The sequence below is a fragment of the Pygocentrus nattereri genome, chromosome 10, assembly GCF_015220715.1.
Source record: "Pygocentrus nattereri isolate fPygNat1 chromosome 10, fPygNat1.pri, whole genome shotgun sequence".
Classification (NCBI taxonomy): Eukaryota; Metazoa; Chordata; class Actinopteri; order Characiformes; family Serrasalmidae; genus Pygocentrus; species Pygocentrus nattereri.
Window position 1 is genome coordinate 28,796,441 of NC_051220.1, and position 16,715 is coordinate 28,813,155.

The 16,715-nt window shown below is 38.9% G+C and overlaps 2 protein-coding genes across 4 annotated transcripts; both read right to left on the reverse strand.

The window, feature by feature from the left end:
• Positions 1-2,369: 2,369 nt before the first annotated feature.
• On the reverse strand, positions 2,370-7,949 carry fbxo30a (F-box protein 30a). Of its 3 annotated transcripts, none has more exons than XM_017699904.2 (3): positions 7,745-7,949; positions 4,248-6,386; positions 2,370-4,130 (listed from the first exon to the last, which is right to left on the reverse strand). In XM_017699904.2, exons 2-3 carry the CDS (start codon positions 6,327-6,329, stop codon positions 3,927-3,929), a joined length of 2,286 nt encoding a protein of 761 aa, XP_017555393.1. In that variant the 5' UTR covers positions 6,330-6,386; positions 7,745-7,949; the 3' UTR covers positions 2,370-3,926. The 3 variants fall into 3 exon arrangements, with proteins under 3 accessions (XP_017555393.1, XP_017555396.1, XP_017555394.1); XM_017699907.2 differs by lacking the exon at positions 7,745-7,949 and adding an exon at positions 7,592-7,674; XM_017699905.2 differs by lacking the exon at positions 7,745-7,949 and adding an exon at positions 7,365-7,496.
• An 846-nt stretch (positions 7,950-8,795) lies between these two features.
• On the reverse strand, positions 8,796-16,375 carry si:dkeyp-110a12.4 (pancreatic secretory granule membrane major glycoprotein GP2). Its single transcript, XM_017699908.2, has 9 exons — positions 16,027-16,375; positions 15,445-15,533; positions 15,188-15,292; positions 13,731-13,891; positions 13,288-13,423; positions 11,775-11,869; positions 10,021-10,189; positions 9,375-9,483; positions 8,796-9,220 (listed from the first exon to the last, which is right to left on the reverse strand). Exons 1-9 carry the CDS (start codon positions 16,106-16,108, stop codon positions 9,048-9,050), a joined length of 1,119 nt encoding a protein of 372 aa, XP_017555397.2. The 5' UTR covers positions 16,109-16,375; the 3' UTR covers positions 8,796-9,047.
• Between the last annotated feature and the right edge of the window lie 340 nt (positions 16,376-16,715).

The following is a 16,715-nucleotide window of genomic DNA, read 5'->3' on the forward strand; positions in this document are numbered from 1 at the left end:
GTTATCCAAAATGTTTCATTTCTGCTTACAGTGTAGTACACGTCTCTTCTATGATTCTGCTCGTCATGCTTGTGTAGGCCTTAGACATGCTTGAAAATAGAACACAAAGCCACAAAGCTATTTTGATTTTTTGATATTGGTCTGTGTACTGGATGTGTTTGTCACTGTTTGTAATACAGTCGAAAAATTATAGCTCCATTCTTTTGTGCTGCTTTGAGAATAAACCAGATTTAATGGGCCTTTTTTCACCATTGTGAGATTATGTCTGTGGACTCTTCAAGCTAAAAATCTGTCAGGAATGAGTCATATGCTTTTATTCCTTATTATACGATTTGTTTTTCCTTGGCCTGTTTATGCTCATACCAGCAATTAATTCATTTAATTTTCTCTCTGGTTGCTGGCAGCCTCTCAGTCATATTACTGAGGAACAACTTTCTTCATTAATTTCACATCCATTTAAAACAGTGAGTGAGTGAGATTAAAGCCTGTCTTAGTCTTCTAGTCATAAGTGGGCTCTTATGAGAAAGCAATTTAAGAAATGTAAAATCGAAACCTGACAGCATGTGACCCTTCTACATAAGTGACTAGCTCAAACTGCGCCTGTCTGCTTTTACTGTAGAATCAGTGCCAGTACCCACTGTCAGAGAGTATACGACACAGAGTAAATGGGCATAGAATACTTTTTAACTCTTATATCAATATTTTTCTAAGTAATGCTTAGAGGTTCTCCAAAGTTTTCCCCTGAATCAGCAGGGCTAAAGTGCACTTTTAAAAGTTTGCTGAGCCAAAGCCAGTATTTAAGAAGCCCTCATCACTCAGCAGATAAAGGTTGTCAGGCAGTGTCACATTAAAGATAATTACTCCTTGGCACAGTCATTTGGAGGATACATTTGTTTGGGTGATTCTGAAAGAGAAAATACCTGTTTATCAGAGTCCGTCAAAGAGAAGAAAAGACCCTAAGCCAACATTATCATAACCCTCACATCACTGCAAGAGGACAATCCATATCCACAGAAGTACATGTTGTGTGTTTTTAGACAAACAAGTTGTATCCTTCAAGTTCTTTAGAAATTCAGATGTTCTGTTTTTTTATTCAGCTTTCTGAATGAGGGAGTGGTTCCATGTCTAAGCCACCATGCTCCAGGTACTAATTTCAGAGAGATTCACTTGAGCATATGAGCTTGTCAGGCCTCACCATATATCCCCCCCATCCTCTGGGTCTGTCCAAAAGATTTATCAGCCTATTATGTTCCCTCTCCTTCTTCTTTTTGCAGGCTCCCAGGTAAGATGACTCAGAAATGTATGATTAAAATGCTAAATATCAGGACACTTTGTACATGGTGTCAGCTCAGTTTAATTTATGAAAGGTCTGAAGCTCCTTGAAAGATTTCTGCTGAAATATTCTTAAAACACAGCCTTTCTCAGACTGAAGCTGGCTGATTGTCATTCAGAGAGTATTAATATAGTAATTTAATAATTCCGCTCTAATTCTCTAGAAAGGTGTGAGCAATCCACTCGAACAAACACAATACCTTTTTGAGTCAAAATTCAAACTTCATGGTAGAGCTAAAAATCACAGTACACTGTTAACACTACACTAACACTACTGTGAGAAGCCAAACCTTCCAGTTAATTGCAGAGGTCAAGCACCAGTCCTGGAAGACCTCAGCATTGCATCAGTTCCTGAATAGCTTAATTAGATGACCCATTAAATCTAGCGTATATGATCAGACCCTGCATCAGCTACAGCTGTGGCTCACCAGGATGAAGTTCGTCTTGTGTATTACCACATCACAAGCTGCTAGTACCACCTTGTGGTAGAAAATAAACTGTTCCCTTGTCTAAGGAGACCAGGGCTGGTCTCCCAGAATGGATCGGACTAACCAAGGTTTAGGCTTAACTTGGGTCTGGGAAACCGGTTCTTGGTGTTTCCTCTACTTTAACACAGCTCATTCAGCTTAACTCCTGACTATGAAGGCTGTAACTGCAAAATATCTGTTAGTGAAATCTTCTTAAATCTAGATGAAATACAGCATTGTTCAAAAGCTATAAAAAAATTATATAAATAAAGAATGAGTAATTAAAAAAAAAAAACACACATACACCAGTTATCCTTCTCAGTCATGCAGGGGGGGTAGTACTGGGGCTAAATAAATAAATATCATAATGACAAATATTACATATATTGACAAGATCTAAGATTTCAAGTGCCTTAGACACTTTGAAAGCTGGCCAGTTTCAATATTCAGGTATTCAATTTTATTTTTGAGATGTGTTATCATTTTAGAACATGAAAACAAGATTTTGTTTCCTACACATCAGCCCACAAAACTGTGCTGTTTCAAAGCTCCAATAAATCTGTAGAACTGTGGATTTCATAATCATTTATTAAATAAATGCAGTCAAAATGCATTAAATGATACACCCAGGACAACCATTTAAGGGCAACCATGGTTTTCAACAATAAGCATCCCATGCATCAGGAATAAGAGAAACAAGCATTTCTCCACAACAGTACAGTCATTTTGCTGGTGGTTCATCACAATGCATTAATGCTAAAACATCAGGTATAAAATAACTGAAAAAGACTCATTTATCCTTATTTAAAAAAGTCAATATTCAAAACATTTTTTCAACAATGGAGTAATGAGACTCCATGCAAATCTACTGAGTCACTTCAAGTCCAGTAGAATTACAGTTCTTCAAATCTAAGTCATAAACAATTATACTTGAATTCTCTAACATGCAGTTCCATGTTAAATTCCTGAAAACTCTGCACACTGAAAATGAACGAATTTATGAATAGGGATTTGCAAAAACAATTCTAGGGCCCTGAACTGCTGAAATCAGCTTACCAAAAACATCAAAAACAGAATAACCCTCTTCTTATCATGAACATTACCAACATCTTAACTACTCAAGTACAATTCAGAGTTTCTATCAAGTTTCTTTCTATAGATTGTAACATCCATTCTTTTGATCTTTAGAACCCTGAGAGGCATACAAGATAATTCTGGAAATGTGTCATGCAGAGCTATAGAAAATGTCAATGATTTGTCCAACATATAAGCCATTTTGTGCTATCTGAACACCAGGAACCCATACCTGTCCTGCAGGCTTACATTAATGGCTCACTTTTTCGAGACAAAATAGTGGTTGTAGTGTTGTCAACTGCAAAAGACCTAAAAGCACTGGCAGACATGTCTAACTGTGTGAAAGTAAAACAAATTTAACAGCTAGAACAGCAGAGGAGCATCATTGGTGCTCATTTCTAAAGCAACAATGAATGATGACAGTGCTGAGTTAGCATCAAGATATTTCAACTGACATAATTCAGTTTCAGTTCAATATCAGTTTGTGAAAAGTAAACGTCAATAGTACAGAGTAAAGTGCTACATATCATATATTAAAACCAAAATCAGACTGCTTGTTTAACTGACACATATAAAAAACAACAGTATACAACAATGTGTGTCACAAAATTAGAGACAAAAAGTCGAAGACAAACTGACTTAACAGTTTAATTCTAACCAGAATGATAAGCAAGATAACCTAATTTTGGTCATCAACATTTGACTATGCAGCATTTCTGGAGTAAGAGGACACACATCAAAGCAATGACCCTTCAATGTATGACACAATATGTTTAGGGCCTAACTGTGCAAAAGAATATCAATAGTAATAAATATAAAATATGAATATATGCAATAAACCTAGCTTGTTTTTATTAGGAAAACACATTAATAAGTCAAATGCCAATAATTAAGGCTCCACTGCACAGTGTTCTGAAAAGAAAAAGAAACAAATAACTAATCAAAAGGTATTTTGTCAGAATATCTGAAGTATTGTCAAATGACTCATGTCTGTCAAAACAAAAAAAACTGGAAGCTTCTAGAGCAGCACATTTATTTGCATTTGAGCTTGGCCTATAACACCGGTTTGAGCACTGAGCGCAGTGAACGTCCTTCTTTAGTAAGCTCTCTTGTGTAACACATGCAAGGCAGGGGAATGGCCTCCTCTCTTCGAGCTACTGTGTTGAACTTGCATGTCTTTAAGTGGTCGGCCATGCTGGAAATGTTGGCAAATTTCCACTCATTGACTGTTCCAAAGGCTGTACTGAATCTCCAGACCTAAGAGTCAAACATGAGAGGCAGCAGTTTATTAGTCATTTGTAGAACACAATGTTCTGGGAATAACCATTTGCAAATTTCACATTAAGCTAATTTATAGTACAAATAATAACTTGCCTTGTCTTTAATTCGCCAAGAGGAGGATCCATCAGCACATCTTGTCTTCACCCAGAGCAAGACCACCATACCACGTGATTGCAGCAGACTACCACAAACATCCCTCATGGTACGAGACACACGAGACAGCTGACAGAGACTGAAGCCATCCAGAAAGCTTGCAACGTGCTGCAGTAGCTCAAAGGGTAAGCTGCTGAGGTGGTCACAGTGGGAGCCATATTGGCAGGTGTTTCGAGAGAGGGGCTCGCCTGGACGTGCAGCTAAACCAGACTGCACACCAAATGAGCCCAAGTATCGGTCATGGATGATTTTAGAGCCCTGCACGGAGGGGCAGAACCTCCTCTGGGAGTAGGTGCAGCCGTAGAATGCCAAAGGGCACCTCTGTTCCATCCAACCATTAAGGCCAGCATGGATGTCTCCATGAACATTCTTAAAATGGGAGGAGAACTCATCCCTGCGAAACAGCTGACCACACACAAAAGTGAACATGGAGCGTTGCTTGGTCTGGTACCGAGCCACACACTCCAGAACCAGATCCAGTCTGAGGGTGTGGAAGGGGCTGGGATTGGACAGCTGCGGACTAGCATGGTCACAAGCAGATGCTGAGGCGATATCGCCCACCATAGTGCTGGTGGCTAGTATAGCAGATGGAAAGGAAAAAGTCTGTGTGCCGAAATCAATCCGATAGCCATCTACAAAACGGCTGTCCGAAATCCCCCTGCCCCCTGGTGAGTCTCCAAGGCAGAAGAGTAAAGCAGCAGTGATGAGGTCAATACCATGAAGGCCTATTGGATCATCTGCAACCTCTAGATCAGACGTGTCCACTGCCTTATCTTCCATCTTAGCCCGTAGTAAATAAGGGTTAGACAGAAGAGTTCGCCGTCCATTGAATGTAAACACACTCATACCTCTGAGTACTTGAAGGTTCTGCAACTTGCGCTCCAGCCACCGGTCCTCGATTTCAACAGGCAGTTGCTGCAAAACATTGTTCTGTACCAAATCAGGTAGGGGTATGGGGAGAGGTAGTGGTAACTGCGGTGGGTGGGCCATTTCTGCCTCTTCAGCTACAACAGGCATGGAATGATAAGGCACCTCTGGCCTCATGTCTGAAGAACCATTAATCCTGACCTCAGCTCTCTTCACATGTATTTCAAGATCACCATTCTCATGATCCTCCACATCTCTAAACTCATTACACAGCTGCAGTCCATCAAGTTCCGCTTTACCAATTATTTCATCCTCTTCATCAGAACATAAGTCAAATCCATTTTCATCCATCCATTCTCCTTCATAAGCTGCAGAAAAAGCACAGTCTACTCCACCTACAGCTCCCAACTCGCACTCAGAGTCTGTGTCACTTTCCTTCATTACCACATTCTTACATTCTTCTGAACAAAGATCCCCATTTAGATTACTGTGACAAGCTCCATTTCTATCAGCTTTTGCACTACTGAGGTTTTCCATGATCAAGTCAATACCTTTGTTTGCACTGCTCAGAATGTCCAAAGCAGCTGCTAAGTTTCTGCTTGTCTCTACTGAAGCCTTGTACAGTTCGTTGTATGACTCCCCATCCATTTCAATGAGGCCACTTGTCATTTCGACCTCCTGGACACTTGAGTTCATCTTTTCATTCTCTTCATTTTTCTCATCTACCGTTTTTGTCACAGTGGTCGTTACTTTAAGAGACTCAAGTAGCATACGCTGATCTTGTAGGGCCAATGCCATATCTAGCTGTTCAACATCATAAACCTCCTTACTTAAGTTCTCATAGGACTTTCGATCAGCATAGCTCACAGGCCATCGGTTCCATTCCATGGTGCAGCACACAACACTGGCTGGGCATATTCCCAAGTGCTGTGCCATTTTGATTCTGGCAATCAAAAAGGGGCATCCAAAACCACTATTTAGGCAAGGCACTCTTTCATATGGGCATAGTAAACGGTGCTCGTCCACTTTACATGAGTGGAAAACTGCCCCACAAACAAGTGAGCAGCCTATGAGGTCACAGGAAATGCCAGTCTCTGGCCTTACCATACACCTTCTGTTAACACAGTTTTGGCAATGGGTATGAAGCTCCTCCATTATAAATATTAACTTGAAGCTGATCTTATTTCAGTGGGGCTATGACACAGGATCTTCCTGCAAAATGAAGGAAAGACAGTAAATGGTTAAAAACAGAAACTTCCCATCTTTTCCTGATAATATGCAACTGTTTACATTTGTTATTTGTGTTGGATAAGAATCCTGACCATGTTACAGGTCCACAGTATGCTTACTGAATGTCCATGCTGTTGCATGTCATTTCATAACACCTCTTAAATTGCATGGTCACACTGCTTCTTCCAAGACAAGCAGAAGGTCAAGTGGAAAACTGACCTTTAAATTCTTAACAATCTGTTACTGAAAAACAATTACAGCTTTCAATGAAAAACTAAAGCCTCTCCACGCATACACATGCAGGAAAAATGTCTGAAACCCACGACAGGGCCTGAGTGACTGAGCAGGTGAATGTACGGTGCAGTAATAACAAGAAATACTGGATCTTTTAAGTTTGTCCTTGTGTTTATTCCGAATGGTCCAAGACCGTGGTTTCACAACCCCCCACCCCCACCGTACCTACATTAAGCCGGCTTTATGATAGTTATTTATGAGTGCCAACGAGACTTTCAACAGACCACACGTGATCGCAGCAGGGAATAAACATTGCGAAATTCACAGCAGATGAAAACACCTTGTTAGGTAGTGCTGATTTCGAAAGCAGTTTACATCCATCTAACGTTAACTTCCTAACTACGTTACGAATAAGTGGCTATTAAGTCTACTGTTTGAGCTGTGACTGCACGCTAAACACCGAACTATCAGGTTTAGGCTTGACGCCTAAATGCATATTATTTTAGGCAGGTGAGCCAAATCTGACTAAGCGATTTCGGTAGCTAGCTTGCTAACCTAGCTAACTGTTGCTTATGTAGTTAGCTACTTCTTCAGGAGGAATAAAACAAACATTTAACAAAATGAAGACTTAACTACGTTACCTGTTTAAATACATAAGCCCCTGACTTCATACACATAATTAAACCAGCCTAAACAATTTTTCTGCTGATATAAAATGTTACTTACATCGTACGTTATTAGCCAACAAAGCTAACAAAGGAGGCAGTCGACCTAATTTTAGAACAGAAGTCTGCTCACACACACCGGCTTATGGCACTCAGTAACGAAGCTATCTGGCTAATCAGCTAAATAAGCTAGGTGAGTTAGCCCTTTAGCCAACTTAATTAAAGCTACTTTTAATGGTGCGGACACTAGTAATATCTGGTCATTCAACCAACAAACTGCTAACGTACCGGTATATTTTCCTTGGCTTGTTCTGCGGTCTGACAGGATAAGATGCTGCTGCCGGGCTAAGCTAGCCAGGCTAACTGTGGTTAGACCTAAAAGCTAGAATAGCTAGTTAGCTAACGTTAGTTAAGTTAACAAACAAAGTTAACCTCACTTACCGTGACAGTCTGGTAGACGTACTTTTGATTGGGGCTCTGTTGTTGTTCACAGATTTAAAGCTACATGAATGTCAGACTTACTTAGTCTGTAATATTTTAACGTTACCCACTTTACTAATGCAGTCTGCTCCTTGTGTTTATTTACGTTGACTGACTGAGTAATGATACGCTGTTTCAACAGGCCTGCATGCATCACATGGGCGGAGATTTGATAAGTACTGACCAAACCCACGATAAAGCTCTGCCTCTGTAAATAAATGGTCTTCAACTAATACACCTGCTAGTCTGTTGATGCTCTGACACAAGCATTCGAATAAATCTCAGGTTTAATGCTATGTGTTTGTTTTGGGACCAGTATATTAAACCTACTGTACATAACATTTCATTCTTGGCCTGTAAAAAACACTTTGCTACACTGACTGCAAAGTGGGATGATTAAAGGAAAATTCAGCAGATTTCACAAAATTGCCTCATAATTCAATCAGTGAGATGTAGACAAAGTCAGTCAGAGTGGTTTAATATAGAGTAACTCACTGACAGTGGTGGTGACAGGAACCAGAGGACACAGTGTCTATAATACATATCGTCGTTTTATTTACGTAAGTAATGTATAATGTTGATAATGGTAAAATAAAATCTGTTTGCCTGGCACATTCCTCTTCAACATCAGCAAATATAAAAAAATATTTTAGGTCAAAATCTTATCTCAAAACTATCATAAAATGATGTCTCAGGCATTAATCTGCATATCTGTATCATTGTATGTAAAAGCTTTATGTGAGGTAGCTTTAAGAGGCATTAAACATCTCTGATGTCTGGTTCCTAGCTATCATCACCACTGTGAACAATTCTGATGTGGTAAGTTTCTCCTCAACAGCGTATTTCACATCAGACCACGCTGAATGACTTTATTTATATCTTAACCATTAAATTATGGAGAGATTTTGAAATAAATGGTGTAATTCACCTTCAAGATGGCTGGGTCATAAGCCTTGTATTCTAACCTTTACTGCATAATAAATGAACAAGTAGACAGTAGTTAAGGAAAGAGTACTGCGAAAGTTCTTTTATTTTAAAAATCTCTTCTTTTTCCTAACCTTGTGTTTTACAACCATAAAATAATAAAACAAAGAATCATAAAACTTACATTGTACACATTTAAAACAAAGTTTTCTCAATGTGACCTAAATTTAATCTCCATTTCTTTAAAACAACACACTAAAGTTTACCAGATGCCCTCTGTACAGAATATATATTTCATGGTGTCTGTGTATGTATGTATATGAGAGGTGTGTCTTCCAGCCTAGGTGGCCACTTCTGAGATGTGGTGGATGTTGGACAGGGTGAGCTGGGCCTCTTGGGTGGGATAGGACCGTCTACTGTTGAGCCACAGCCTTCCAAACACACCAGTGATGAGCAGAAGAACCACCAGCAGACCACCCAGCACAAAGGTTTCAACAGAGGGCATACCCGCATCTGGAATAGAGACATGCATAGAGAAATGGGTTATTTCACATAAAGGAGAAGAGGGAGGAGGTATTGACAGGTTAGTCAAATCACATGCGGTCATACACAGATAAGACTGAAACATTTGGTAAGGCCAACACACAGAAGAGTAGAGGAAACCTACTTAGGCTGGTACGGTTCAGTGGGAGTCTTCTTATTGGTCCATAAGACACTGTGTGGGACATTGCAACGTCTCTTCGTGTTCGTGCTGACGCATCCTCACTTGAGCAGTTCTGGCATTTGTTGAAGGTGGTAATGAGCAAATTGAGGAAAATCAGAAAAATCTCATTATGAAAATAATGGTTCTGATATACAATATCACAAAAAAGAACACAAAGGAAATTCAGTTAGACTGATATAGAGACCTTACATATAATTGTAGTGCATTGTGTAGGGTTTGGGGTTTTCACTAATCCACTAGATCTTACATTTCATAAACCATGCATTTCAGGGTCTGTAGCTAGGGTTACTTTGATGGTACTGACTGAATTAATTCAATAACTACAGATGTATCTGTATAATTTTGGACCAAATTACAGTACCTAAGAGGTTGCTGTCACCAGCGTCTGTGAGTCAATAAGCATGCTAGTTCCAAAATCTATACTGTTGATTGGGTGTCTACATTGTGTTCTGCATAAAAGTTACTGAGGTCAGTACTTATTGATTAATCCACTATCAGTTTATATTATATCATATTTTGCACAATATGCCCTATTTTTGATGATGGAATGTGCATCGGTATAAGAGATGTAGAGGCAGGATAATCTCACAGGCTGGCACACTCCTGCAGTGCTGTGACAGATCTGGACATTGCAGTGGAGAAAAACATCTGTGTAGGAACTGCCCACAAACTTAAACATTTGGATCCGGAACAGAGCCTCTGGACCTCGTCCATTCTTCATCACAGCCAGCGTCTGGTCATTTTCCAGCACTGGACAACTAATGAGAGACAAAGGTTGAGCAAAGGTTTTAGGCACTTGAGAAAATTTGAATTAAAAAGCTGTTTATCTGGGTAGTAAGTGTTTATTTGCTTAGAACAAGACAAATATGACAATGAATACAAATAATATCAATACAGTAAATAGGGATTTTATTAAGTTGAAGTGTTTGTTTAACAATGTCCATCTCTCCTTGTGGCTGTCTAGTATTATTTGTAGCTGTTGTCCGATCCCTGGTGTGATTAATCAGGGCTGCATTATGTTAAATTAAATGTGCTGCTTGTGGAATTTAACAAATCCATGTGATGGCTGGAGACACTGAAGAGACAAACTTCAATGAGAGACTTTTTCAAACTAGCTCACAAGATATCAAACAAGATATTCTTGTCGCTTTTTACTGTACTTATATTGATCTGCATTTATTCTATTGATATATGTTGTTTTTACAAGCACAAGGACACTTATTGTCAATGTAAATGATTTTAAATAATGTCCTTATGTCTAAGATCTTTGCACTTTATTTTATCAATTTGGGATTTTTTAAATTAAAAGACCAAATGGTTTTACTAATGAAAAGTTAAGCCTTGTAAAATTCTGTTAACGATCATATGAAAATACAGCGATCATTAAATGAAGTCCTCAGAAAGTTAATTTATGTAGGTGTCTTGGAACGACACCAAAAGTTTTCATAGGGTGGTATAGACAGTGGGATTAACATACAGAAAAGGCTTGACAACTGGTATTTATTTATGATGGGATAAATATATTTTAATAATGTAAATGTTACAAGAATCTTACATAGTACTTATAATATATAAAATAATGATGCTGATGTGATAATGATCCCGCGACCCTGAGGGAGAAGCGGCTTAGAAAATGGATGGATGGATGGATGGATGGCATAATTTGAAAATACGTTACCCGTTACATTGTATGTAAATTTCATGATGAATGGACAAACAGAAATGACCCAAAATGACTTGGAAAAAGTAAAGTAGGTTTTGTAATTCACCAATGATCATTTTGGAGATATGAGGTTTTGCTCAGACAACAGCGATATACATATTTTGAAAGAGGTATTTTTTTTCTTGCCGCACAGCAATAACAACACATTTCGAAAGCTATACTGTTGCTGAAAGAAGAGAAATACGTCTGTGTTGTCATGGGTGAGCACAGCTGTTGTGGTGAAATGCATACTGCCTGAGAGTGGGGTCACATGAACATGGGTCGTATAAGCTGTTTTGTCATCAGCTCTCTTAGCAACTGTCCAGTGTGTCTCAACAACATCCTTTTAGGTGACATCCATGAAGTATTAAGGTATTCAAAGTAAATCTAGAAAGATGAGCTAAAAGTTGTCATACATCTAAAAGTATGCATATAAATAGAGTATATAAGAAGAATCAGAAGAATAACCATTAAAACTACAATAAAGGTTTGTTTACTAATAGATTAAATGTACAAATGTATGAAGTGCTTTGGCTTCTACTGCAAACTAGTAAGCCACATGTTATAGGCATTTACATTCATGAAAACTATACTTTCTTCAGAGCCAAATTAACACAAGCTGAATACGGATGTGCACAAACCTGTCCTTGATGAAAGTGTACTGAATGTTGCTGTATGGATCATTGTTTGGTGTGGCCCAGCATCTCTCCACTCGGAGCATAAGATTAGCTGGTATCTGTGCAAGGAGAGTCCAGACAGGCTTGTCAATAACCAGCAGATATACACAATGGAGCAACTTATTGAGCAAAGAGTGTTCCAAGCAGTCAGCAGATGTAGAAGGAGGATGAGAGTAAACAAGAATGTGTGCCAAGGGTCTGATAAAGCACAGATGGAATCACCGATTTGCCCCTAGGTCATGTGAGATTGTGACTTATTGGATGAATTAATCTGATCAACAGGGAACATTTGTTTTGAATTAAAAAAAATGTATTTTGTGATCTGTGACTTTAGTTAGGTCCTCTAAATAACCCCTCAAAATATTTATGAGGCCTTGTTCTTCAGGTCTGTATGCAGGGAAAGATTGTTCTGAAGTTTGTTGATTAGGGCAAATATTGATAACCTTTAAACATCTGACATAATAGCAGCCACTATTTAAAAGGCTGGAAGTTGGTACAAAGGCTCCCTCTGACCTTCACAAACAGCGTGTTGTTATTTACAGGACCATCCCCATAAAATTTAAATAAAATATTGTAGTTAATTAGATCCATGTGGAAAAATGAAAATTTTCTTGACTTGTTTAAATAGACCTTGGAAGTCATACATCTTTCTGTAGCCATGTATTGCACATTTTAGGAACGCTATGTCTAAGCAGATTTCTCTATGAGAAAAATGAAAGGTGGGTACAAAAATCACCGCTATTTTGCCCTGTAATAAACAAAGCGGTTCCAAACTGGATTTTGGGACATTTTCCTCCAGAATGTCAGTGGATCCTCTGAATTGCCGGGTCATTTAGCCATTGAAATATATATTACATCATATAATAACATCAGCTACTCCTACTGTTCTCTACTTCTGTGAACTTTATCACATTTGACAAACCTTGTTGTTTTTGTTTGGGGTATTTTGGTGGGGTTCGAGCAATTTTAAAAGCACCATTAATTTTTCCCACAGCAAAACCAGCTTAGACCCTCAGTTTACCATGCCACCAACTACAGAATGATCGCATGACTTTAGAGTCTATGGGAGTTTGATGTAGTATGTAAACACTGCTGAAGTTTAAAAATTTACTGTTTACTCCTCCAACAACTTTGTTCAAAAATGGAAACCATGCTGCAGAATCAGCCTATTTTGAATGTATTGTTTTTCTGAGGTCATGAAAAGTGAGGTAATCGCATATATCCATCTATTCCGTCTACAGCCCATTCCTGCTGATGTCATAAGGATTGTTTCAGCATGGTCTACCTTTTAACTGAGGCACAATACAAATCAGCCAGTCAGAACAGAGGTAATTTAAATGTGTCGAAAAAAGGCCCAGTCACAAAAACAGCCTTTTTAAAGGGCCTAAAGAAAGATTGAAAAGTGGTCATGTGAAAACAAATTGGCCCATAATAGCTTACTATTTAGGTCATGCCAAGTATTCTTCTTCATACACACCATGTAAACTTTCACATAGATGTTGTCTTCAAGTGTCAGAGAAGGAACAGTGGTCCATTTGTCCTCAAAGTCCTCATCTTTATAGAGCAGCATGGACACAGAGAAATTTCCATCCTCTGTGTTCAGAGTGATGGTCCTGTGGTGTGGAGAATGTTAAAAGACCTTCTGAAGGAGGCTCAAGGCCACTCTCAATGAATATTGTAGCAGACACTTCAGATAAACCTCAGGGCGTACTTTAGTTACCATTGGTTACCGCTATTGTTGAACAGCAAAACAAATAATTAGTCTGAGGCTCAGGCCCTTTTAAACTTGGACAAATAGAGGTAATTAAACCCATTATTATATATGTTCTCCCTACACAATGAGCTTCACACTAAAGAAGATAACTTGGTTGGCATGACTGGATTAATGAACTGGTTATATAATGCAAAGCAGAATCATACCTGACATCCACTCGGATCATGTTTTCTCCATTGGGCTGCTGGACCATGTAGTTTACAGGATAGCGACATCCAAATGTAATGTTGACAAAGCTTCTTGTGATGACATCAGTTTCATTGTTGCGGATGGTGTTGGTGAACATGATGTAAGTGTCATCAGATGCCTGAAGGGAAAAAAATGATAAACTTCACTTCAGATGCCATTTCTTTTGCTAAAATATTAATAATTCCAACCCAAACACTGTCAAAGAGGCAATGAATACAAGAGATTTAAACACATTGGAAATGGCCTTTATGTTTTTGAAAAGGACAAACTGCTCTCCACCCCATCCATGGAGGCTTTATTGCATGTCAGTTAACTGTTCCTTCACCATAACGACAAACCCCAAATCACACAGGGCCAGTCTGTATTCAAGAGAAAGGGGCCACCTCTAGAATGTTGTTTGTTTTAGGTTAATGCTAAAGATAGCTGGAGTGGCACTAAATGTATGGTTCATCAGGGCAAATCTGTATACTTAAAGAAAAATCAGTTCATTTGTATAAGTAGAGATGTGTTTTTCCAATATTTTATATAGGTTTTTGAACAGAAATTGCTATATCATGGAAATAAAAGCAGCAACTAAAGCTTTTTGACCCTTTGGAAATAACGTGTAATCCAAAGCGGGCCTACTTTCAACAAAGCAGTATAAAAAAAGCCTTCTTAAACTACCAGAGGGGGGTAGGAGGGATTTTCACCCCCCTAAAGCTGCGTTAACCTTTTGCTGGCTTTACAAGAAATGCCTCTGTGCAATCTGAGTGAGCCTCTCAATGATCCTCATGGTCTCAAGTACAGATTTATATCCTGCCAGAGTGAAACTTGTCCTCTGGGCAATGTTACGACTGTATGAGATAGGCTACAGGGCTGAATAACAGAGGGACTACAAACTGTGACACTGAATTATGGTTAGCCTATTCACTACTGTTGAAAACACAGTCATCATTTCCATATAAATCAAGGTAATTTAAAGCAGCGTGGCTACTGGCCCTCCCCTCTGAGCTCTGAAAGCGTTCAGGCCGTCCAATTTGGAGGGAAAGAAGCAACACTTGTTCATTCCCTCTCTGCCTGTCCCTCTCTGCATATTATAAAACAATTATCCTGTGGCAAACAAAGCCCCCAGATTAGTGTTCGTCATGCGCATAATCATCAATCAGTGTAGCTGCATTTCATTTCAATTTTGTTTCCACAGGAGTATTACTCAATTCACTGAATTAGGATATTTGTCACGAAATTCCCACAGGAGTTTTATGAAATGAGCGGTAAATTTTTAACCAACAAAGATGCAATGTAATAACCACAAATGATTTCAGATATGAAGAAAGGAATCAAAGTCTAGTTTTAACTATTTGTATTGCTTTTAAAAATCACAAGGAATATACTCAGTTAAAAGTGTTCTGCATAAAATGACAGTAATTAAACTTACCATGATGGTGCCGCAATCTGTAAGATTAGTCTTGATACTGAAGACATAATCACCCCCAATCTCAACACCACGACACTCTGGGTCATTTAGGTGCAAATCCCAAATCTAAATAGACAAGTAAATATTAGTGCATCACATAATATGGCTCTTTCCAAATTTGAGAATAGAAATGACTGAATATATTAATATATATAAACATATTCATCACAAAAATAACTTATTTGCTTATTAGCTTTTTGGGTCTAAGACAAACATACATAAACAGGAGGTTCCTTGCTGAGAAAGAAAGCACTCGGAATGATAACTTGCATCTGGTCATTGGTACAGATAACAGTTTCATTGAGCTCTGTGGGTAAAGAGGGAAATAAAACATAAAATATTATCTGGAGTTTCAGACAAGCTATTAGTTAGCAGTAAGATGTTAGTATAGCACATTTCTATATACCTGTATATCAACACTATTGGCTTCCAATCAGTACACCAGTTCATACCGTCACTGAGACTACTCCCAATGTAGTTATCTGATTTTGCATAATGATCATGCTATATGTTTATTAGATAGTAACTCCAGAACCTGCTACACATTCTCATTATTGTAACAGACCATATAAAAGTAAAGGGAAACATATTTTGTAATATTTATGTAAAGATAAAAAAAAGCAATAATGCCAAAACCCAAACTCTAAAAGTGTTCTTAATAGAGAACCTCAGTGTTAATCTGTGACCACTCCTTAAACTTTCATAAATTTACTGATTAATTGGAGACTATTAGTCTGCCATTAAATACGTGGTACAAGCCTCTAAGTGACTCAGATTTAGCTGGCAGAAAGCAGACTCACCATCCTCCTCCAGATATGCAGTTGAGGTAACTGTCCATAGTGTGAGCAGACACCAAGTCAGTGCCAATGGGGCAGGTGGCATTTTTAAAAGCTTCACTTGCTCTGGCTTCTCAACAGTTGAAACTTTGCTCCTAAGCTCCTCTTTGGCCGTTTCCCTCAAATCGGTGAATCTTCTCCACTATTCACCCCGACTGGCCGCCAGCCCCAGATGTCGTGCTTACACTCACCCGAGCCCTCGAAACACGGCTCTAATGAAGTAGGAGCCTCCCTCAGGCCTTAAAACACCAGCTTGAATGATGTCCACCTCAACAATGAGATTCCACACATGAATAGGGCAAGCTGGGGGGAGTCCAAGGTAACGCAGGCTGAGTAGATTTGGGGTAATAAGAGTAAAAAATACTACAGACAGCCCACTTAGCAGACACCTTACAACGATGTCCCAATAGATTGGCCAATAAGCTGTCTGTTTATCATGTAAAAGGAGTGGAGAGTTGCAGGGTGGTATCCTGTTTTGTCTGCCTCTTTTGTCTGTAGGTTTTTTAAAGGGCACTGCTAACACTTTACTGTTTCGGGAATTCCAATCACTTCACATGAAAAGAAGCCCTACCATTGAGTCAAGGACAGTTCACTGACACAGTGGCTGAGGAACTGGTATCTGACTATAAAATTATGTGGACACCGAGAATGTG